The sequence below is a fragment of the Tachysurus vachellii genome, chromosome 5 (genome assembly GCF_030014155.1).
Source record: "Tachysurus vachellii isolate PV-2020 chromosome 5, HZAU_Pvac_v1, whole genome shotgun sequence".
Lineage (NCBI taxonomy): Eukaryota > Metazoa > Chordata > Actinopteri > Siluriformes > Bagridae > Tachysurus > Tachysurus vachellii.
The window spans coordinates 24,341,309-24,365,000 of NC_083464.1; the positions used below are offsets into that span (position 1 = coordinate 24,341,309).

General features: G+C 42.5%; 1 protein-coding gene across 1 annotated transcript in view; it reads right to left on the minus strand.

Moving 5' to 3' along the window:
* Positions 1–119: 119 nt before the first annotated feature.
* The window catches only part of vars1 (valyl-tRNA synthetase 1), a 26,283-nt gene continuing 2,710 nt past the window's right edge, over positions 120–23,692 (minus strand). Inside the window, exons 4-31 of the mRNA XM_060870698.1 lie at positions 22,459–22,645; positions 19,515–19,633; positions 19,179–19,254; positions 18,947–19,047; positions 18,712–18,839; positions 17,325–17,489; positions 16,849–16,930; positions 14,697–14,816; positions 14,426–14,534; positions 14,237–14,325; positions 12,804–12,894; positions 12,481–12,605; positions 8,434–8,537; positions 5,498–5,656; positions 5,219–5,309; positions 4,893–4,998; positions 4,632–4,702; positions 4,390–4,515; positions 4,121–4,225; positions 3,333–3,401; positions 3,163–3,241; positions 2,937–3,064; positions 2,686–2,841; positions 2,241–2,459; positions 1,843–1,954; positions 1,176–1,354; positions 379–528; positions 120–299 (exon numbers count right to left, since the gene is read on the minus strand). Coding sequence (XP_060726681.1) covers positions 231–299; positions 379–528; positions 1,176–1,354; positions 1,843–1,954; positions 2,241–2,459; positions 2,686–2,841; positions 2,937–3,064; positions 3,163–3,241; positions 3,333–3,401; positions 4,121–4,225; positions 4,390–4,515; positions 4,632–4,702; positions 4,893–4,998; positions 5,219–5,309; positions 5,498–5,656; positions 8,434–8,537; positions 12,481–12,605; positions 12,804–12,894; positions 14,237–14,325; positions 14,426–14,534; positions 14,697–14,816; positions 16,849–16,930; positions 17,325–17,489; positions 18,712–18,839; positions 18,947–19,047; positions 19,179–19,254; positions 19,515–19,633; positions 22,459–22,645 — 3,315 coding nt within the window. The 3' untranslated portion in view covers positions 120–230. The remainder of the gene's footprint in view (positions 300–378; positions 529–1,175; positions 1,355–1,842; positions 1,955–2,240; positions 2,460–2,685; positions 2,842–2,936; positions 3,065–3,162; positions 3,242–3,332; positions 3,402–4,120; positions 4,226–4,389; positions 4,516–4,631; positions 4,703–4,892; positions 4,999–5,218; positions 5,310–5,497; positions 5,657–8,433; positions 8,538–12,480; positions 12,606–12,803; positions 12,895–14,236; positions 14,326–14,425; positions 14,535–14,696; positions 14,817–16,848; positions 16,931–17,324; positions 17,490–18,711; positions 18,840–18,946; positions 19,048–19,178; positions 19,255–19,514; positions 19,634–22,458; positions 22,646–23,692) is intronic.

A 23,692-nucleotide genomic window follows, 5' to 3' on the forward strand; every position in this document is an offset into this window, starting at 1 on the left:
AACTTTATGTTCAGAAAAGAGGTGGGTCTGTGATGGGGTTTCTCCTAAAGGACCCCTTTGCTGTGGAGGTTAAACTTTGCTACAGGACGCAGCAGACACAAACTAAGTCACACGGCAGCTTTGCTAATATTAGTATTTAATTAAGGCTCTTCATGAATACAACAGGAGGAAACACCTTCACAGCGTGCAAGAATTCATGTCTAAAACTCTAACAAAGGGGGAAATATCTGTTACATCATCCTTCTGAAGTTCTCTATGGCTTCGGTCACTTTCTGCAGCTCCACTTGACTCTGTCTCAACTGCACAGAGAGAGAAACATTCATGTAATCCAGCGCTATACATCATCACAGTTCTCACCAACACTGATTTCTCACACACCTTCTCAGAATCCTGCTCCTGCACCTTGGCTGGAACTTTCTCTCTGTAGTCGCTCTTCGACATTTTCTCCTCCAGTTTCTCCATCTGCTTCTGCAGCTCGCCCTTCTTTGTCGTCAGTTTGGCCACCTCCTTTTCTACATCGATCAAACCCTGATGCGGAGGACAAAATGAAATGACGGCACGACCGCAAGAACAAACGATGATCCGTCGACATTCACGTGAAGCTGATTCACAGTAACACACTTTCTCTCATTATTTAAAACACTACACGTGTAAAGGGGTGAAGGAAAGGTGACCATGTTAATGTGCTAAATAAATCGAATGCATTTAAATGGCCATTTTGGGATCATCTGCAACCAGAAACTCACTGAAGTATAGATGTTGCTTTTTTTTTTCACCTTTTTAACTTTAAAGGTTTGTGCAACAGCAGTTCTGCACACAGGTTTCCGGTCACTGTGTGAGTCAATTAAAACTCCTACACTGACATTTAGAGCATTTACTGGTCTCCTTCCTCCATCTCACGGTCATCACGTCTCTGTTCTGTTCTGTTCTGTTGGTGAAGAATAAGACGTGACGAGATGCCTATGTATATCATCTCTACACTGTCTCCTATTCGTTTCTCAAAAGAAACCTATTATTAGTAGTAGTATTTTTGTCCTGAAATGAATCGCCATGTTAGTGTGATGCTCTAAAGCCCAGCACTGACAGGACACTGATGATAGATGGATGGTCTGATGTCAGGATTGAAGCATTAGCTTGTCACTATGAGGCCTGATGTGAATGATGACGACGCTCACCTTCAGCAGGAGATGGACGGTGCATTTGTCTGAAGCGATGGCCACTGCACAGCCCTGTGGGACGGCGCTGTCGCTCCCGATGACCAGGTGGATGGCCTGAGAGTAGGAGAGAGTCTGGATCTGCAGAATGTATTTCTCCACTAGGGATGCTGTAGCAGAATCTATACACTGCAGATAACCTGAGGGAGAGGGAGAGAGAGTGAGAGGGAGACCAAGTGCAAGAGACAGAGGGAGAGAGGGAGGGAGTCAGAATACATGAGAGAAACAAGGGGTCACCGGGATTCCATCTGAAATGTTGCAGTTGTATCTTTTTTCTTCGTTCAATAGTTTTGTGTTTTTGGGATTGTTGCAGCGAAAAATGCTTGATTTTAGGGGCGTCTTTTATTATTATTTTTTCAATGTGTGATGAAACTGACAAATTGTTTTTTAAATCTGAATTGGTGAAATTGTAAGCCACAGGATTCATTTAATTGAATGCATTTTGCACAGAATATCAAATACACATCTGTACATCTGTCTGTCCACCTACTCTGCAAACCATCTACCCATCAAATCAAGTATCCATCCACCCATCCATCCACTCAAAAATCTTCCCACCCATCAATCCATCACTTTATCCACCCACCAACCCAACACTATCCACCCATCCATGTGTCAGTGCTCTTACAGTCGGCGCGGGTCTTGGTCAGGTTGTAGTCGGCCCTGAGTGATCGAATGGTCTTGACCACGTTCATCACAAACTCCATCTGGTGGTCGATCTCCTCGCTGTGCCAGCAGAACTGTACATCAGACCACAAAGACAAGTCAGTCCACAAAACACATTCTTCCTCTTTCCTCCTACACTAAAGCATCAGTGCAAAATCCAACCAATACTACTTCCAGTAATCCGACACCACCTCGGTAGAAATTCTCTTGAGCGGGGTTCACTGTGAAATCCTGTGATGCCAGGTTTCAGGGAAATCTACCAAATGTACGTTTGTTTGTTTTGGTTTTTTTTTTTTTTTTACATTTCCCCTTTAACTAGCTTGTGCAAGCACACATCATTTTTATTGACCCCAGACTTACCTCTGAGCTCTCTGGGTAGGGGGTAACAGAGATACTGGGTGGGCTGTCTTGGGGTTGCCTCCGTGGCAACCGCTGGAAGAGCTCCTCGGTGACGAAGGGCATGATGGGAGACAGGAGGCGAAGCGCCACATCCAGACAGGTGTAGAGAGTCTGCCTGCAAACCTCTGCTTGCTTCTGGCCTTCTGCGTCTGTTCTGCTCAACACGGGCTTCACGCTTTCCTACAGGTGCAGTTTATTCATACCCAGTGAGAGAAAGAGAGACAAGACATGTACGTATATGTATGTAGTCACAGTGGTGCTTGTGAATCCTTTGGAAATGTCTCTATATACCTGCATAAATATGATCATATATCATAAATCATCCTAAATGTTTAATATACAGGGTTCAAAAACATAAGCAGCGCTATATATACACACAGAATATATATATAGCAGCTTATATTACCAGATAAACATCACACAGTTCATAGAGCCAGAAGTTGTAGATGGCTGTGGTGATTGCTGGGAAATCGTAGGCCTGGAATCCGTTTCCACAGAGAGCCACGGCGGCACTGAGGCGCGACAAAATCCACCTATCAGACACGCTCTCGCTGCCGCACAGCTGCAGATCAACACACAGATGACACACAGGAAATGACTTAGTCGTCATTCATTTCAATGAAATCCTTTTTTCTTTCACTGCTGCTCTCTTCTCACCTGAGCTTTCTCCCACGGCACAAAGTTCTCACCCAGCGTCCTCATGGCAAACTTCACAGCATTCCACAGCTTGTTGCAGAAATGCCTGTAGCCCAGGATCCTGTTCACGTCCAGGTTAATGTCCCTCCCTGTGGCGGGGAATGAGTTGTTTTACATAATATACACAGGTCAGGATGTTTTGACAGGTGAGTGTTAAGGTGTAAGCCTTATAATAAGCATTTGTTACCTTGGCTGGTGTAGGCACACAGGGCAAACCTAAGGGCATCGGTTCCACACTCGGGAATTCCGTTGGGGTAATCAGATTTCTACAAAAAAAAGGACAGGACAATGATATTAGAGAGAGACTCACGTGTCACCTTCTCGAATGACATGCAAGATTTTAGTGACAAATTATACCTGTCCTTGTTTAGCCCTCTCAGTCTCCAGTGGGTCCAGATTGCTGTCCTTCAGCTGAGCATGGAGACCCTACACACACACACATACACACACAGACAGACAGAGACACACAGACAGACACACAGACAGACAGAGACACACAGACAGACAGAGACACACAGACAGACAGAGACACACAGACAGACAGAGACACACAGACAGACAGAGACACACAGACAGACAGAGACACACAGACAGACAGAGACACACAGACAGACAGAGACACAGACAGACAGAGACACACAGACAGACAGACACACAGACAGACACACACACAGACACACACAGAGACACACACACACAGACACACACACACAGACACACAATATTTATTTAACACTCGTCAAACACACGGTCCCCTCAATTAAATAATGCTGTACAATCAAGTAAAAATAAAATGAATGTTTATGTAACAGAAAACAGAGGATTAAACTAAGAATTATGAAATTATTATTGAAAAAAAAAAAACCAGAAGATTGAAAGTACAGAAATAGAGAATGCAAATCAAATAAGATCGAATTGAAATATACCGAACCAGAGAAAGTATTTTAAGCAGAAATTAGATGCTAAATTAATAAAATATGCTTTAATTCCTGTTTAAAATCAGGTATGAAGTTTAACTTATTGAGATTTAGTGTGTATCCCAAAAAATGTGCATAAAAGGTATTAATGCTTAGAAGGTTAAATAGAACCTGGGACTGTTGACTCTAAAGGAAGTGAGTAAATAATTATCCGCTTTTTTTCTGTACCTCCAACGAGATTCCGGTGATGACGTCCAGAGGATCGATGACGTTACCCAGAGACTTGCTCATCTTCCTGCCGTGTGCGTCCCTGACCACAGCGTGCAGATAAACCTGAACACAACCATACACATGAAATAGACTCAAAACAGAATTAAAACAGAACAAGTCAGAAAGAGAATAAAATATAGAAGAAATAAAACTAAGATATGAATAGAGATTAGTGACAGAAACAATATGTTATGGTGTGAGGATGCTGTACACACACACACACACACCTCTTTAAAAGGAAGTTTGCCTGTGAGTTTGAGCCCCATCATGACCATCCGAGCCACCCAGAAGAACAGGATGTCATGACCTGTCTCCAGCAGAGTGCCTGGATAGAACACACGCAGGTCCTCGTTCTGTGTGTGTGTGTGTGTGTGAGAGAGGAGAAAAGCACACATACATTACAAAAACTGCTATGTCTCACTGGGATAAAGAGCAGAAATAGTCAGAACGTTAGCTGACGTGTGCTTACATCATTTGGCCATCCAAAGATGGAGAAAGGAAAGATTCCAGAGGAAAACCAGGTATCCAAAACATCCTCATCTAACACACACACACAGTAAAACATTTTAGTCTTATATTCAATCAATATTAGAACACAGACTTTTAAGCAACAGAAGAAATGACAAAAAATAATAAAACATTGCTCAATACCACATCATAGCAAAGTGAGGGAGGAGTAAAGTTAATAACAGTAATCAGTGTAAAGTGTAGGCATGGGGAAGATATTAACCTTGGCGAAGGGAGATTTTGTCTTCAGTGACATTGAAGCGCTTTGCTGCTTTCACACGGGCTTCTTCCTCTGAGCGGCCACTGATCCAGTAATGACCGTCTACGTCCTATAAACACACACACGCAGGTTGAATACAGGTTCATTGCAACTAAAAGGCTTCTTTTTCTGTCATTCCTTTGGTTATAGCTGATGAACAGCACATAAGAAATGCTAAACCAGGTTCATTTGTCGATTTGTCTCATCTACTCATATTCCCCATATCCAAAAATATCGTAAGCAGAAAGTTATGTTGTGTTGTGTTACAGTAGCAGTAGACATGCGCTCACCTCTCCTGGTTTCACTGAAGGATCATTCACTGTGATGAAATATGCCGGGATCCTGTGACCCCACCAGAGTTGGCGAGAGATACACCAATCCCTAAACATGCAGACAACATGCAGACGCCACACGTCATGTAAAGAGCAGTGCTTGGTATGGAACAGATATGTTAACACTGTGAGAATCCTGTGATGAGCAGAGCTGACATCACACTGAAGAAGTGGAACACACTGAGTTATAGCTTTCACCTTCACACTGACAGTCTGTCCTGGAAAACGAGAGCTCACCTGATATTATCCATCCAGTTAAACCAGGTTTTGATGTGATGCTCTGGGATGATCTTCAGCTCTCCGCTCCTGACTACGTCGGCCGCCTGCTTCCCCATTGCTGAGCAGTCAACATACCACTGCGGCTTCAGCAGAGGCTCCACGATGTCCTTAGAGCGGCTACACACGCAGACAGTCACACAAAGACAGACAATCAGACACATGCACACAGCCAGACACACAAAGACACAGACAGAAACACAAAGACAGAAACAAAAAAACAGAATCACAAAGAGACACAAAGAGACAGACCGACACACAAAGAGACAGACCGACACACAAAGAGACAGACCGACACACAAAGAGACAGACCGACACACAAAGAGACAGACCGACACACAAAGAGACAGACCGACACACAAAGAGACAGACCGACACACAAAGACACAGACCGACACACAAAGACACACAAAGAGACAGACCGACACACAAAAGACACAGACCAACACAGACCGACACACAAAGACACAGACCGACACACAAAGACACAGACCGACACACAAAGACACAGACCGACACACAAAGACACAGACCGACACACAAAGACACAGACCGACACACAAAGACACAGACCGACACACAAAGACACAGACCGACACACAAAGACACAGACCGACACACAAAGACACAGACCGACACACAAAGACACAGACCGACACACAAAGACACAGACCGACACACAAAGACACAGACCGACACACAAAGACACAGACCGACACACAAAGACACAGACCGACACACAAAGGCACAGACCGACACACAAAGGCACAGACCGACACACAAAGGCACAGACCGAAACACAAAGGCACAGACCGAAACACAAAGGCACAGACCGACACACAGACAGACACACACAGAGTCACACAAAGAGACAGACACACAAACACACATGTACATTATATACATTATATATAAATATATATATATATAAATAAAGAGCAGTGACTTAGCTCCTGTATTTTGTGGGTTGTGATTACAAGCATATTCTAGTCTTTCTTTAAGATTTAAGCTTTAAAGCTCACACAGAAAATCCACCTCTGTTTCTGAGAAGCTGTAGAACCTTTTTCTTACTCACAGTGAGGTCTGTACTTTTATTGACTAGTTTGTTCTGATCTGTATTAAAACCGTAGCTTCTAGTGAAATGGGCAGTTTGGTCCGTGCTGTTTTGTAGTGACAATAAATGAGCAATTATCAAACTGCCTCAATACAAGTTTAGTGTGAAATAAAGTTTGCTGCGTTTTACTCAGGATGTAATTCAAGCCCTAATCTCTTCTACCCTTAAGTTTCATGTCTTATTATATTACAAATTCAGTGCAGAAAGTACTCAAGGTTACATCAGAAGTCCACTCAGTCAAGGGCTTCATCAGGTGTCCTTTTAAGTGTCTTGGAATGATTGGAGGAGTGAAAGTGAGCGATATCAAGCGGAGACGAGATATATCAAGTGCTGCATCACGTGACCTTGACAAGCTTCATTTAGAGAGAGAATACGGGAAAACTTTCCACCGTTCAGCTGAACTGATTAAACGGCTGGGACTAGTCCACTGTGTCCAGCTTAGTAGCTGAATTAGTGTTACTTTAAAGTTCAAGGAAACACAAAACCTGTAGAAGAACCTGTACCTCTCAGATTGTACATGTACAATCAAAACACAACTCGAGCTCCAGACAAGTGTGTGAGAAAGATGAAGAAAGGGAACACACACCCTTATTCTGTGGTCGTGCCCAAAATAGCGAATGATATTTGGTTTTCTTTTTGCTTTTCTCCTTTTGTATCTTCTTGATGTACATAAAACTGAGACTGAGACATACTGAACACTGACATGCTCAAAATATTAAAGGTGGGGTCTCCGTTGTTTGAAATCCAATGTTGACATTTGAAATCACCAAAACAAACACGCCCCTAACCCAAATGGGTCCCACCCCTGTTTTGATAGCTCCGCCCCATACATACACCAGACAAGTATTATGGGGGAAACTGTTGGGGCGGCTGACCGAGGGGATATTTTTATCAATAAATGAACTCAATGAGTAATACTTTGGTAATACAAATGTGTTTTTGTAGTACTGTGTGTTGTACCGTGAAAGGTTTATCTCCGTTTCATGGGGAAGGAGACGGTCAACACCTAGTACACGAGGCAGAGCTAATGTTAGAGACAGAGCTCGTAACGTTGCTGCCGATAACATGGAAACAGAAGACTTGGAGCGTGTGCTCATTTTTCAGGCACAAAGACTTGCAGTAACACAAGTAAGCGTATTGACTGATTTAATATTCTTAACTTTAATTGATAGAAAGCCGTATTCTGTTAGTCCTACTTCTTCCTTATCGTAAGCCTTTCTTCGCTTTCTTTCTTTGTTTTTATCCTCCATGTCAATGTTAAAACCGCTTTCTGCTAATGTCACACATGCGCACTGAACACTCTCTCCGCCCATATCTCCGCCCCTTTCTGCTCATTGGCTACACGTTAGTTTTGTTTTGTTTGCCGGCCCAACGCAGTTTTATGAAGCATTCCTCAAACATTGGCGGGCGTACATCTTTACCAATGCAGAACTTTAAATACTGAGTGTCTGAAAAGTCACGAAGCATTGGGAATGTGTTAAGCAAATATGATGTCCAATCCACAAAAACAGCCAACTACAGCGGATATGCGTAAAATACAGGCCTGAACATGCAGCCTAATAAACAGAAAATGAAGCATAGGCTTAATTGCTGTCATTGTACATTAGAAACCTGAGCACACCTAGTGGCCCTTCAAAGAAATGGCCAGGTCAACAATTGTGCTATTCCCGGGAAACCTGTTTAAAGAGTGTGGCTTTGTTTTCAGAGTCAGTGCACAGTTCTTACAGCGTAATGGCTACAGCTGTAGTGTTAAGGTTGTTGAGAGTTCAGTGGACTGACTGACCTGCACACCGGCACCACCATGGGATTGTCTTTGATCTCCTTAAACTGGCCTCTGTCCTTCAGGGCCTGCAGCACAGCTTTCCTCGCCTCGAAACGCTTCATGCCCTACCAAAAAAAACAAACAACAACAAGGTTTAGCTTTTCAAGTCCATTGTGGGGGCAAAGCAATCGATTCTAGCTTTGTAGTAAAAATAAAAACAGCAAATGTTTGTGATTTCGTCTCCGTTCTCTTCGTGAGGAAAAAGTAATCGGTAATTTTCAAAAATCGTATTCACACAGGCAGTTTTGTCTGAAACAGAGCAGGGTGTGCATGAAAAATTGATGATGTGAAAGCACTGCACGATACCGAAGCCTAGACTACCTGTAGGAGTTGGTGAGAGTTCGGTTGCATGGGAACTGTGATGCTAATCCAGTAAAAGTGAAGACAACTCTCACCTGGATCTGCACTCGCTTAGAAAGTAAAGTAACCTGTGTGTGTGTGTGTTTTTAGCTGAAGAGAACATCACTGCAGTATGTATAGTGTGCTTAGTGTGTGAAGTACATGTAGTGTGTGTGTAGTGTGTGCAGTATGTATAGAGAGTGTAGTGTGTGAAGTATGTATATTATGTCTAGTGTGTGTAGTGAGTGCAGCATGTAGTGTGTGTGATGTTTAGTGTGTTAAGTGCATGTAGTGCGCAAGTATAGTGTGTGCATTATGTATAGAGCGTGTAGTGCACATGTAGTGAGTGCAGTATGTATAGTGTGTGTAGTACATGCAGTGTGTGTAGTGAGTGTAGTGTGTATTGTGTGTGAAGTATATAGTGTGTGTAGTGTGTATAGTGTGTGAAGTGCAAGCAGTGTGTGTAGTGCGCATGTAGTGAGTGTAGTATTTGTAGTGTGTGAAGTGCATGCAGTGTGTGCAATATAAGATTGTGTAGTGTTTGAAGTACATGTAGTGTGTGCAGTATGTATAGAGTGTGTAGTACATGCAGTGTGTGTAGTGCGCATGTAGTGAGTGTAGTATTTGTAGTGTGTGAAGTGCATGCAGTGTGTGTAGTGTGTGCAATATAAGATTGTGTAGTGTTTGAAGTACATGTAGTGTGTGCAGTACATGCAGTGTGTGTAGTACATGCAGTGTGTGTAGTGCGCATGTAGTGAGTATTTGTAGTGTGAAGTGCATGCAGTGTGTGTAGTGTGTGCAATATAAGATTGTGTAGTGGTTGAAGTACATGTAGTGTGTGCAGTATGTATAGAGTGTATAGTATGTGTATTGCACATGTAGTGTGTGTGTGTAGTGTGTGCAGTATGTAGAGTGTATAGTATGTGTATTGCACATGTAGTGTGTGTGTAGTGTGTGCAGTATGTATAGAGTGTATAGTATGTGTATTGCACATGTAGTGTGTGTAGTATGTATAGAGTGTATAGTATGTGTATTGTACATGTAGTGTGTGTAGTATGTATAGAGTGTATAGTATGTGTATTGCACATGTAGTGTGTGTGTAGTGTGTGCAGTATGTATAGAGTGTATAGTATGTGTATTGCACATGTAGTGTGTGTAGTATGTATAGAGTGTATAGTATGTGTATTGTACATGTAGTGTGTGTAGTATGTATAGAGTGTATAGTATGTGTATTGCACATGTAGTGTGTGTAGTGTGTGCAGTATGTATAGAGTGTATAGTATGTGTATTGCACATGTAGTGTGTGTGTAGTGTGTGCAGTATGTATAGAGTGTATAGTATGTGTATTGCACATGTAGTGTGTGTGTAGTGTGTGCAGTATGTATAGAGTGTATAGTATGTGTATTGCACATGTAGTGTGTGTAGTGTGTGCAGTATGTATAGAGTGTATAGTATGTGTATTGCACATGTAGTGTGTGTAGTGTGTGCAGTATGTATAGAGTGTATAGTATGTGTATTGCACATGTAGTGTGTGTAGTATGTATAGAGTGTATAGTATGTGTATTGTACATGTAGTGTGTGTAGTATGTATAGAGTGTATAGTATGTGTATTGTACATGTAGTGTGTGTAGTGTGTGCAGTATGTATAGAGTGTATAGTATGTGTATTGCACATGTAGTGTGTGTAGTGTGTGCAGTATGTATAGAGTGTATAGTATGTGTATTGCACATGTAGTGTGTGTAGTGTGTGCAGTATGTATAGAGTGTATAGTATGTGTATTGCACATGTAGTGTGTGTAGTGTGTGCAGTATGTATAGAGTGTATAGTATGTGTATTGCACATGTAGTGTGTGTGTAGTGTGTGCAGTATGTATAGTGTATAGTATGTGTATTGCACATGTAGTGTGTGTAGTGTGTGCAGTATGTATAGAGTGTATAGTATGTGTATTGCACATGTAGTGTGTGTAGTATGTATAGAGTGTATAGTATGTGTATTGCACATGTAGTGTGTGTGTAGTGTGTGCAGTATGTATAGAGTGTATAGTATGTGTATTGCACATGTAGTGTGTGTAGTATGTATAGAGTGTATAGTATGTGTATTGTACATGTAGTGTGTGTAGTATGTATAGTGTATAGTATGTGTATTGCACATGTAGTGTGTGTAGTGTGTGCAGTATGTATAGAGTGTATAGTATGTGTATTGCACATGTAGTGTGTGTAGTGTGTGCAGTATGTATAGAGTGTATAGTATGTGTATTGCACATGTAGTGTGTGTGTAGTGTGTGCAGTATGTATAGAGTGTATAGTATGTGTATTGCACATGTAGTGTGTGTAGTGTGTGCAGTATGTATAGAGTGTATAGTATGTGTATTGCACATGTAGTGTGTGTAGTGTGTGCAGTATGTATAGAGTGTATAGTATGTGTATTGCACATGTAGTGTGTGTAGTGTGTGCAGTATGTATAGAGTGTATAGTATGTGTATTGCACATGTAGTGTGTGTAGTATGTATAGAGTGTATAGTATGTGTATTGCACATGTAGTGTGTGCAGTATGTATAGAGTGTATAGTATGTGTATTGCACATGTAGTGTGTGTAGTGTGTGCAGTATGTATAGAGTGTATAGTATGTGTATTGCACATGTAGTGTGTGTAGTGTGTGCAGTATGTATAGAGTGTATAGTATGTGTATTGCACATGTAGTGTGTGTAGTATGTATAGAGTGTATAGTATGTGTATTGCACATGTAGTGTGTGTGTAGTGTGTGCAGTATGTATAGAGTGTATAGTATGTGTATTGCACATGTAGTGTGTGTAGTGTGTGCAGTATGTATAGAGTGTATAGTATGTGTATTGCACATGTAGTGTGTGTAGTGTGTGCAGTATGTATAGAGTGTATAGTATGTGTATTGCACATGTAGTGTGTGTGTAGTGTGTGCAGTATGTATAGAGTGTATAGTATGTGTATTGCACATGTAGTGTGTGTAGTGTGTGCAGTATGTATAGAGTGTATAGTATGTGTATTGCACATGTAGTGTGTGTGTAGTGTGTGCAGTATGTATAGAGTGTATAGTATGTGTATTGCACATGTAGTGTGTGTGTAGTGTGTGCAGTATGTATAGAGTGTATAGTATGTGTATTGCACATGTAGTGTGTGTGTAGTGTGTGCAGTATGTATAGAGTGTATAGTATGTGTATTGCACATGTAGTGTGTGTAGTATGTATAGAGTGTATAGTATGTGTATTGCACATGTAGTGTGTGTAGTGTGTACAGTATGTATAGAGTGTATAGTATGTGTATTGCACATGTAGTGTGTGTGTAGTGTGTGCAGTATGTATAGAGTGTATAGTATGTGTATTGCACATGTAGTGTGTGTGTAGTGTGTGCAGTATGTATAGAGTGTATAGTATGTGTATTGCACATGTAGTGTGTGTGTAGTGTGTGCAGTATGTATAGAGTGTATAGTATGTGTATTGCACATGTAGTGTGTGTAGTGTGTGCAGTATGTATAGAGTGTATAGTATGTGTATTGCACATGTAGTGTGTGTGTAGTGTGTGCAGTATGTATAGAGTGTATAGTATGTGTATTGCACATGTAGTGTGTGTGTAGTGTGTGCAGTATGTATAGAGTGTATAGTATGTGTATTGCACATGTAGTGTGTGTAGTGTGTACCAGGAACGGAGGAGGAACATTGATGAGGAAGCCATTCTCATCCAGGATGTTGATAAAAGGCAGCTTGTGTCTTTCACCCACTTCATAGTCGTTGTGATCGTGAGCAGGTGTGATCTTCACCGCACCTACGTGAAGAATATTCAGTTCAGTAGAAGAGAAAAATTCAGCTCGGCTAATACAAGCACACTTATTTCACCATGTAATCAACACTGGAAACTAAGCACACAAACAGTTCATAAAAATGGAGCTTAATCTTCATTAACGAGAACGGTGATGTGCTCATCATCAACCAGTGAGTTATCTAAAGAGTTCTCATCGTTAACCTGTTCCAAAGCTCGTGTCCACAAAGTCGTCAAACACAATGGGCAGCTTGCGGTCACAGAACGGATGAACTGCCACTTTGTCCTTCAGGTGCTATGGAAAGAGGAAGCGAGGATAAGTAACGAGAGCAGGATCCTTTCACACATGGGCTAGTAACATGCTCTTGATTTTACTGAAACAAAAAACTTCAGTTAAATTAAAAAAAACTGGGATCAAGTAAACTAACTGATAATCCAGTCTTTACCCTGTTAATCAGAATCGCCACAGAAGACGGAGGAGAAGACGACGAAGACTTTAGGTGCGTCTCAGTCGGCTCTTCAGCAGTCAGGGCACCGATCAGGGAGTCGGACACTTTAAGTGCCTTCTCTCAATCACAAAATACTTCCAGTGCACTAGAACTTTCACTGCCTAAAAAAATAATCCCTCAATGGACCCTAAAAACCAGGGAGCATTGATGCTCACCATGTTCCTTTACTAGGAATGACGTCATATACACTATATTGCCAAAAGTGTTGGGACGCTCCTCCAAATCATTACATTAAGTGTTCCAATCAAATCCATGGCCGCAGGTGTATAAAATCAAGCGCCTGGGCGACTCCTCACTACTAAATATTCCACAGTTAACTCTTAGTGGAATTCTAACAAAGTGGAAGCAACTCAGCCATGAAGTGGTAAAATCACAGAGGGAGGTCAGCGCGTGAGGCGGCTCACAGTGCACAGAAGTCGCCACCTTTCTGCAGATTCGATAGCTACAGACCTCGGAACTTCACGTGGCCATCAGATTAGCTCAACGATGTGTAAATAGCTTCATGGAATGGGTTTCCATGACCGAGCAGCTGCATCCAAGCTTTACGTCGCCGAGTGCAATGCAAAGGTTTTTAAACTCTGAAGAATTTGAAAACTTTATTCGATGTTCTAATACAGTTTGAATCCAACATCTTGAGCGTATTTGATTGTGATTTTACAAAAATACGCTAGCTAGCCTACTATCCTGCATGAAGCACCATGACAGAAACGTGTGTGAACCTATTCAATACTAAACTAACAAATTTTTTTTTTTTTAAATATTTTACATTTTACTACTAAGGAAATTAGAACATCAGAATCCCAAAACGTAATGAGAGAGTCCTGACCAGCACCTGAAGTCATGTACACATACACACACGCTACCTAGGCGGCTAGACAGCTGAATGAGACACGCCCTTGTTTACTACAAGCTCATAAGTTTGTTTCGGTTATATACAACGCCGCATAATAAATGGAGATGCTGAGTTTAAGGTTGCATAGTAGTAGTTAAGTGGAAATTTGATACAAAACAACTAGTGCAAATTAATCCAGACTGCCAAGAAATCCTGGCATGTAAACGCAGCCTTTATGGAAGAGCCAACAAAGAAAGTAAATGAGAGCTGGAAGGAGAAAAAGGAGACATCTATACCTGATATCTGGGATCGTTAGGATGCACAGCCACAGCTGTGTCGCCCAACATGGTCTCAATACGCGTGGTCGCTACGACTACCTCCTCATCTATACAAAGCAAAGCACCAAATATATTTGATGATACAAACTAAAGAATTGTGTGTGTGTGTGTGTGTGAAGATATACACTGTAAATCCATCCTCTTTACCTGACCCCTCGATCTTATAAGAAAAAGACACCAGCACACCAAACTCCACCTTCTCCTTATAGCCTGGTACAGGAAGCAGAGTTCTGCTCGTCAGCTCCTTCTTATCCACCTGAAGCAGTGCATGAAGGTGACAACACTCACACGTTTGTAACTGAAACACGGCATCGTTTGGCTGAAACACTAAGACACCCAGCAGTAAATAAACTGAACTAGTGTTGTATCGAAGGCCTGTATGATTAGTTCTTAAACTGGACAGTGATGATGATGTTACCTCTATATCAGAGATGGCAGAGTTGAGGGTGCAGGACCAGTTGACCAGTCTCTTGCTCCTGTAGATCACTTCCTCCTCATGCATACGAATAAAAGCCTCCTGGACAGCGTAGGACAGTTTCTGGGCGCACACAGATTTACACATCGTTCAATAAATAAATAAATAAATAAATAAATAAATAGCAGATCTGCAAACAAGTACGAGTTTTGGCATCAGGTTTGGCATTAAACTGGATTTAACTAGATTGAACTGATTATCTTTCTTTAGTGTAACCGGAAAGAAAGAGGGGGGGAAAAAAAAAAAAAAAAAAAAAAGGACAGAAATAGGAGTGTGGCGTCCCTATAAATAAGCACAAAATCCCAGTGCTGCATCTTCACCTCCTCTTTCACCCCTGATCTGCACAATCCTGTAATAAATCTTCTGACAGGCTAAAACGGTCAGATTAGATTTGCCCCAGATGATCAGATTTAAGTGCTTCGACGTTGCTAGAGAGGGGATCATTTAATCTGCAATTACTGCCAGATGATCAATGTGTTCTGCAGTGGAACTGAATAGCCATTAGACATTTGGGCAGCTGTACAGTGAATAAATAAATGTAATGGAGTGTCTAAACACAGCTTTAATCCCACTCAGCAACACTGTACATTGTGAACTGGATTAAAGCTGAACTGGATAAACGGTGTCTCTGAGAACATGTGGGATGTGTGTAAGAACCTGTAAAGAACGGGTATAGAGAACACTGTATTGCATTTTGTTGCCCTGTGGGGCTGTGTGTACATTATCCAATCAAGTTTATTTGTTTTCATGAGTCAAGCGGTCATCTGCCAATGGGGTCAAAGAAGGAAAAAGGAGGGAGGGGTCAAAGAAAGAAAAGCCCGCGAAGAGAGAGAAAGTGGGATAGAGAAGTGCGCGTGAGGGGAGTTTTCCACCTGTTTTCAACAGGAGGAGTTTTGACCCTGTGTAGGTGGGCTGGTTCTGAATATTCTGGATCAGTTGTTCCCATGGAGCCCATTTTCTGGCTCTACAGACTCAGTGGAGCCGGTCAAGGGCATTGCGGTCTCACTAGTAAAACAGCGCTTGGTTTTCGTTCCATTGCAGCTAATGCTAACAACACTTAGCTACACGAGCTAGCACATCGTGCTGAACACGGTTTGTGAGCCACATTTGGTGAGCTGGAGCTTTGGATAACGGACAAGTGCAGACTACTGGAAATCGCCTCGGCTGTGTGGACGGACACTTTGTGAATCGTATGATCGTAAGTAGTGAGTGTGAAGCTACGTCGTCATTGTTATTGAACTCTTCAGCTCAGTTTCAGTTGTATAAGTGCTTTGAGTACTGTTGAGTTTGTTGTTTTATTGGTATAAAGAGCATTGTTTTTTTTTTTTATTTGATTCAGAGGCCTTACAGAAGCCATGTTCGCTGCTCGGGGGTTATATTTGTGAGAATAATTAATAATTCTTAATTTTTAAAAATTCTATTTTATTATAACCTGGGTGTAGTGGCATCTCATTCACACACAGACACAGACAGACACACAGACACACAGACAGACAGACACACAGACAGACAGACACACAGACAGACAGACACACAGACAGACAGACACACAGACACAGACACACAGACACAGACACACAGACACACACACACAGACACACACACAGACACACACACAGACACACACACAGACACACACACACACAGACACACACACACACAGACACACACACACACAGACACACACACACACAGACACACACACACACAGACACACACACACACAGACACACACACACACAGACACACACACACACACAGACACACACACACACACACACAGACACACACACACACACACACAGACACACACACACACACACAGACACACACACACACACAGACACACACACACACAGACACACACACACACACACACACAGACACAGACACACACAGACACACACAGACACACACAGACACACACAGACACAGTTTAGGACATTGTACTGTTATTGTATTGTCATGTTCTGGTGATGTACATTACGCATCCCTAAGTAACTAACCAGGTGGTTTTAGCTGTGGTCAGTAGTTGTCTATGTTTCAGGTGACGCCCACCTGTGAAAAAGGGGTTACATTTGTTTTTAATACTCACAGGATCCATAGTGAAACACGCTCTGTCCCAGTCTAGAGAAGAGCCCAGTTTCTTCAGCTGGTGGTAGATCCGATCTCCTTTTCTAATGACAGAAGAGACAGAACATCATTATTTTAGATTCCTGTAAAGCACTATACAAATAAAACTATATCTATCCATGTTTATAGAGCAAAAGTTATAGGAAAAATCTTTTTTATTTATAAAAAAAAAAAAAAAAAAAAAACTTTCCTTAAGCTGTTCCCATTTTGTAACACTTGAGCTGACTAGAACGATACAGTAACACAAATAATCACTCTTTACAACCATGGTGAGCTGAAAATCATGTAGTCTGATGTGATTTCTGATTCAGTTCTTACATAAACACAACAACAGCTACATATTGCAAAACCTTTACTGTGATCTTACTCAAGCTGTTCCACCAAACTTGGCCCTGTCCTGAATGTCCCCGGTTTCATTAATAATTATACTCTACTTACTCATCTTTCCACTTCCAGACTTCTTCCATGAACTTTACACGTCCGAGGTCGTGTCTGCTCATCCCTTTCTCTCTCTTCAGTTTCTTCTCCACCACCACCTGAGTCGCAATGCCAGCGTGATCGCAGCCCGGGTTCCACAGCGTCGTCTCTCCTCTCATCCTGTGCCTGCGCAGACAGACGCATGCGTTATTGATACAGATACTGCAAAAAAAACATGCACTGCACTGTGCACTACTCAGTTACTGTGTCTCACTGTATACATAAGCCTCAGAGAATCAATTTGGTCTTTTACTTTATTAATCCTCATTAATCTATGTCTGAAGTTAATTATTAATGTACATGGATTTATATATTCCTGTCAGAAGTCTAGCCACAACCCAAGGATAGAGAAAAAAGACAAACCTCACCACCAGCCATGTTTACACTAATTACGCTATATTAAAAATTGTGCAAGTTTGCTATTTAACCATGAGATATACACACACAATTCCTTGATTATATTTGATTTAATTTCTGATGCCTCTTCATTATTAACGTTTCTTTATGTCGTCCGTCCATTCGACGGTGTTACATTAGTGTGACAGAAGCATGGCTGGCTGAAATTGAAGTTCGTGGCAAGGTCACGTATCTGCAACGGGTTTTCTTTGATATTTGCGGCACACAAATATCTCACAAGCATTTTGGTGTTTATTTTGTATAGTATCATGTATGTGAACAGTTTAACAGTGCATGTAAGGACAGAGATGCTTTAGATATTTAAAAAGAACCATGATTTGGTCTATTTCCTAGAGAAAGTAAAATGTGGGTCAAAACATGCCCAGTTCCATTCTTAGCTGTTCTTACACACATGGGCGTCGGAACCATTATATTATAACATTACACTTTTTAAGACCAATACTATTGGACCCACCCACATTCCCTATTCAGCACGTCTTTTTTTTTATTACTTTTCAGAGCGCCGTCAGTCGAATCCATTCTGCTTGAGGAATTCCCTAATAAATTAAACTCCGTTCCGTGTTTTACCTACAGCATTGACCACGCTCCTGCTTCCTGAAATCCATGGGCGTCGGAACCATTATATGTGGGTGGGACAGGACACGCCCACTTTTTATTTACTTCCGAAGCCCATGCTTACACACGCACTACCATGTTCATTATGACCGCTCTACATTATCTATACACACACTAACACAGCTGCTCATCACACACGTGTAACCAACCCTTTTAAACCTGTCAACCAGCATCTCGGTGTCGGTCTGTAAATATCATGAGGAGTTGTAGATGTAGATTTAAATCCTAATCTTTCTGCTGCTCTTGTGACCCCAAGTTTCCTCTTGGGGATTAATAAAGTACTGGATTGGATTTTGGATTCAAAGTGAATGTTTACCATCTGGTCAGGGAGTCCTGAATGGAGTTGGTTAAGGCGTGGCCCAAATGAAGAGAGCCGGTCACGTTAGGAGGAGGGATGCACATCATAAAAGTACCACGTGGGTTCACCTCACTGATGCTCTTCCGCTAGGAAAGTGAGAAACAGACGCACAGACGCATTGCTTGAATGTCCTTACAAGATGAAAGCCTACATTTATCTTCTAATAAAGAAATAAATACAAAAATAATCCTACTCCGTATTCAGGCTTGAAGAAACCCTGTTTCTCCCACCATGAGTACCAGGCTGCTTCCACGTACTGAGGACTGTACGAGTCTGGCAGAGGGCTCAGGACGTCTGTGTGTGTGTGTGTGGTTTTGTAGATAAGAGACAATGAGCAGGAAACAAAGATAAATAAGAAATATATACAGGCAGAATGCGGATTAAATGGGTGGAGAATTTAATCAGCGGGTCCATCAAAAACACACCTTTTTTCTCTCCATCTTGGGTGGGGATGTTGTACGTGATAACATCTAATTCCTTCTTTTCTGGTTTGGCTTTTTTCTGGACACAAACAGCAACAAAAACACAGTGTATTTAATATGACAAGAAGGTCTGTTTTACAGGACACACAGGTTCACTTTAACAACTGTTTGTCGAAGAGAGCACGTTTGTCCATTAAATGTTTGAGGAAATTGCAGTCCAAACACCAGATCCTCGTTTTTAATCTAATCTGCAATGAACCTTCGAGAAGTCTGACAAGTGACATGACAACAAGACTCCGGATCCGACCTCAAGAGAAACCTGAACACTGTGAGACTCACCTCAGACTGAGACTGCATCTGCTTCTTCTTCTCCTCCATCTCCTTCTTCTGCTGGAACTTTTCCATCTTTTCACGCTTCTTGGCCTCCTTCTTCAGCTGGGCTTCTGTCTTGGGTGGACCTGAGAGAACGTGAGAAGCCCAGCATTACACAGAGCGAGTTTCTCATTGCTGTAATTGTGCTTCTTTTCCTCACATCACAACATTCTTTACAGTATTGGGAAGCTGTAGTTAACACTAAGGATGTGTGTCTGAGATAACACATAAACCCGATTCCAAAAAAAGTTGGGACACTGTACAGATTGTGAATAAAAAAAGGAATGCAATAATTTGCAAACCTCACAAACTTATATTTTATTCACAATAGAATATAAAGAACATATCAAATGTTGAAAGTGAGACATTTTGAAATGTCATGCCAAATATTCGCTCATTTTGGATTTCATGAGAGATAAACATTCCAAAAAAGTTGGGACAGGTAGCAATAAGAGGCCGGAAAAGTTTAATGTACATATAAGGAAAAGCTGGAGGACCAATTTGCAAATTATTAGGTCAATTGGCAACATGATTGGGTATAAAAAAAGAGTGGCAGTGCCTCTCAGAAGTCAAGATGGGCAGAGGATCACCAATTCCCCCAATTCCCCATAAAGGAGTTTCTCAGAAAATTGCAAAGAGTTTGAAGTTATCATCACCTACAGTGCATAATTATCATCCAAAGATTCAGAGAATCTGGAACAATCTCTGTGCATAAGGGTCAAGGCCGGAAAACCATACTGGATGCCCGTGATCTTCGGGCCCTGCATCACATACAGGAATGCTACTGTAATGGAAATCACAACATGGGCTCAGGAATACTTCCAGAAAACATTGTCGGTGAACACAATCCACCGCCATTCGCCGGTGCTGGCTAAAACTCTATAGGTCAAAAAAAGAAGCCATATCTAAACATGATCCAGAAGCGCAGCCATTTTCTCTGGGCCAAGGATCATTTAAAATGGACTATGGCAAAGTGGAAAACTGTTCTGTGGTCAGACGAATCAAGTTCTTTTTGGAAAACTGGGACGCCATGTCATCCGGACTAAAGAGGACAAGGACAACCCAAGTTATCAGCGCTCAGTTCAGAAGCCTGCATCTCTGATGGTATGGGGTTGCATGAGTGCGTGTGGCATGGGCAGCTTACACATCTGGAAAGGCACCATCAATGCTGAAAGGTATATATATAAGTTCTAGAACAACATACGCTCCCATCCAGACGTTGTCTCTTTCAGGGAAGACCTTGCATTTAGTAAAAGAAGGATCCGGGTACTGAAATGGCCAGCCTGCAGTCCAGATCTTTCACCCATAGAAAACATTTGGCGCATCAAAAAGAGGAAGATGCGACAAAGAAGACCTAAGACAGTCGAGCAACTAGTAGCCTGTATTAGACCAGAATGGGACAACATTCCTATTCCTAAACTTGAGCAACTTGTCTCCTCAGTCCCCAGATGTTTGCAGACTGTTATAAAAAGAAGAGGGGATGCCACACAGTGGTAAACATGGCCTTGTCCCAACTTTTTTGAGATTTGTTGATGCCATGAAATTTAAAATCAACTTATTTTTCCCTTAAAATGATACATTTTCTCAGTTTAAACATCTGATATGTCATCTATGTTGTATTCTGAATAAAATATTGAAACTTCTAACTTCCACATCATTGCATTCTGTTTTTATTCACAATTTGTAGTGTCCCAACTTTTTTTGGAATCGGGTTTGTACATGCACACAAACACTGACGCACACAGACAGGAAGACAGAGCGACAGGCACGCACTCACACAGACAGGAAGACAGAGCGACAGGCGCGCACTCACACAGACAGGAAGACAGAGCGACAGGCACGCACTCACACAGACAGGAAGACAGAGAGACAGGCGCGCCCTCACACAGGCAGGAAGACAGAGCGACAGGCACGCACTCACACAGACAGGAAGACAGAGCGACAGGCGCGCACTCACACAGACAGGAAGACAGAGCGACAGGCGCGCACTCACACAGACAGGAAGACAGAGCGACAGGCACGCACTCACACAGACAGGAAGACAGAGAGACAGGCGCGCCCTCACACAGGCAGGAAGACAGAGCGACAGGCACGCACTCACACAGACAGGAAGACAGAGCGACAGGCGCGCACTCACACAGACAGGAAGACAGAGCGACAGGCACGCACTCACACAGACAGGAAGACAGAGCGACAGGCGCGCACTCACACAGACAGGAAGACAGAGCGACAGGCGCGCACTCACACAGACAGGAAGACAGAGCGACAGGCGCGCACTCACACAGGCAGGAAGACAGAGCGACAGGCACGCACTCACACAGACAGGAAGACAGAGCGACAAGCGCGCACTCACACAGACAGGAAGACAGAGCGACAGGCACACACTCACACAGACAGGAAGACAGAGCGACAGGCACGCACTCACACAGACAGGAAGACAGAGCGACAGGCGCGCACTCACACAGACAGGAAGACAGAGCGACAGGCACGCACTCACACAGACAGGAAGACAGAGCGACAGGCGCGCACTCACACAGACAGGAAGACAGAGCGACAGGCGCGCACTCACACAGACAGGAAGACAGAGCGACAGGCGCGCACTCACACAGACAGGAAGACAGAGCGACAGGCGCGCACTCAGACAGGAAGACAGAGCGACAGGCGCGCACTCACACAGGCAGGAAGACAGAGCGACAGGCGCGCACTCACACAGGCAGGAAGACAGAGCGACAGGCGCGCACTCACACAGACAGGAAGACAGACAGACAGGCACACACTCTCACAGACAGGAAGACAGAGCGACAGGCACGCACTCACACAGACAGGAAGACAGAGCGACAGGCACGCACTCCGACAGGAAGACAGAGCGACAGGCACGCAAGACAGACAGCTGGAAGACAGACAGCTGTACCATTGGAAGTAACGCCGTTTGATTCTGCAGTCTCGGTGGGAACAGCACCAGGTTTGGGCGTCACAGGCACCATTTTCTCACAGAGTGAGATTTTCCCCAACACCTTCAGGAACTGAGGCTGATTGACACAAGTATCAAACCATCTGCTCACATTCACCAACAACTTCCTGTGTGAAGGTTCCAACACCTGTAGAGAGAAGCAAACAAAAATCATGCTCTCTGTTCACAGATTCACATCCTACAACCAGATCTGCAGAGTGTTTAGGTCTCATGACTTTTTTGTGACAGATGACTACTCATTAAAACCTAGAAACGATGTTTGTACTTCCATTTCCATCGCCCCAAAGTCCCAATGGGTTAAAAGCCTGAAATAAGGTCTGTGAAGAAGATATTTTCACATTTATTTAAGCTTTCATGTGTCTTGAAAAAGGCAGATGCTAACGAGTGGCTTAACAAGACTGCACAGTAAACTCTTTCTATCTCTACAGCCTGGTTAGATTATATAAAGATGATACTCTTTGCACTCTTGCAAACTCCTCTGTATGATTCATTAAAAAAGCACAGCAGATCCTTACAAGGGATTGTTATATAAAGACCGAAGAACTTTGTGAAGAACATTTTGATGAAGAAAATGTGTAAGAATCTGAAACATTTGTCCAAAATAAACAGGAATTTCCCCCAAATTTTTTTGGATTATTGGACAACTCTTTGGATGTCTTATTGCTGAGGGGACCAGAGTGATGCCTACAGAATATCTTGAAAAACTACAAATTGTTTGTTATGCACGTATTTGTAGGTATGGTCTGAAATGCTCTTGTTTACAGCTGATTGGCTGCGTAAGAGTGATGCAGTTTGCCTGATCCCGGTCAGTGCAGGGAGGACACACAGCGTACGGACACCCGTCCCGGAAGAGGTCCGCAACAATAAAAGAGCAAACGTCGTGTCAACTCATTGTTGGGTTATTGGTTGGCGTGTTGTGATTGGTTGGCTGTATATTTTGCCGTTGCTATTAATATTGTTCGTGCGTAATATTATCCTACGTACGGGGCTGGAAGAAGTAAGAAGGAGCGCGCTCATACATTGTACACCACGTAGTATACTTCTCTGTCTAGATACCTTAGGTAAGGGGCGGTGCCTCCAACTGTATTTTTAGTTAGCAAGGGAAGTATAGTGTAGTTAGGAGTTTGGTTTCACTTTTGTTTGTAGATGAGCGTGACTAAAATAAAGCAGTGTT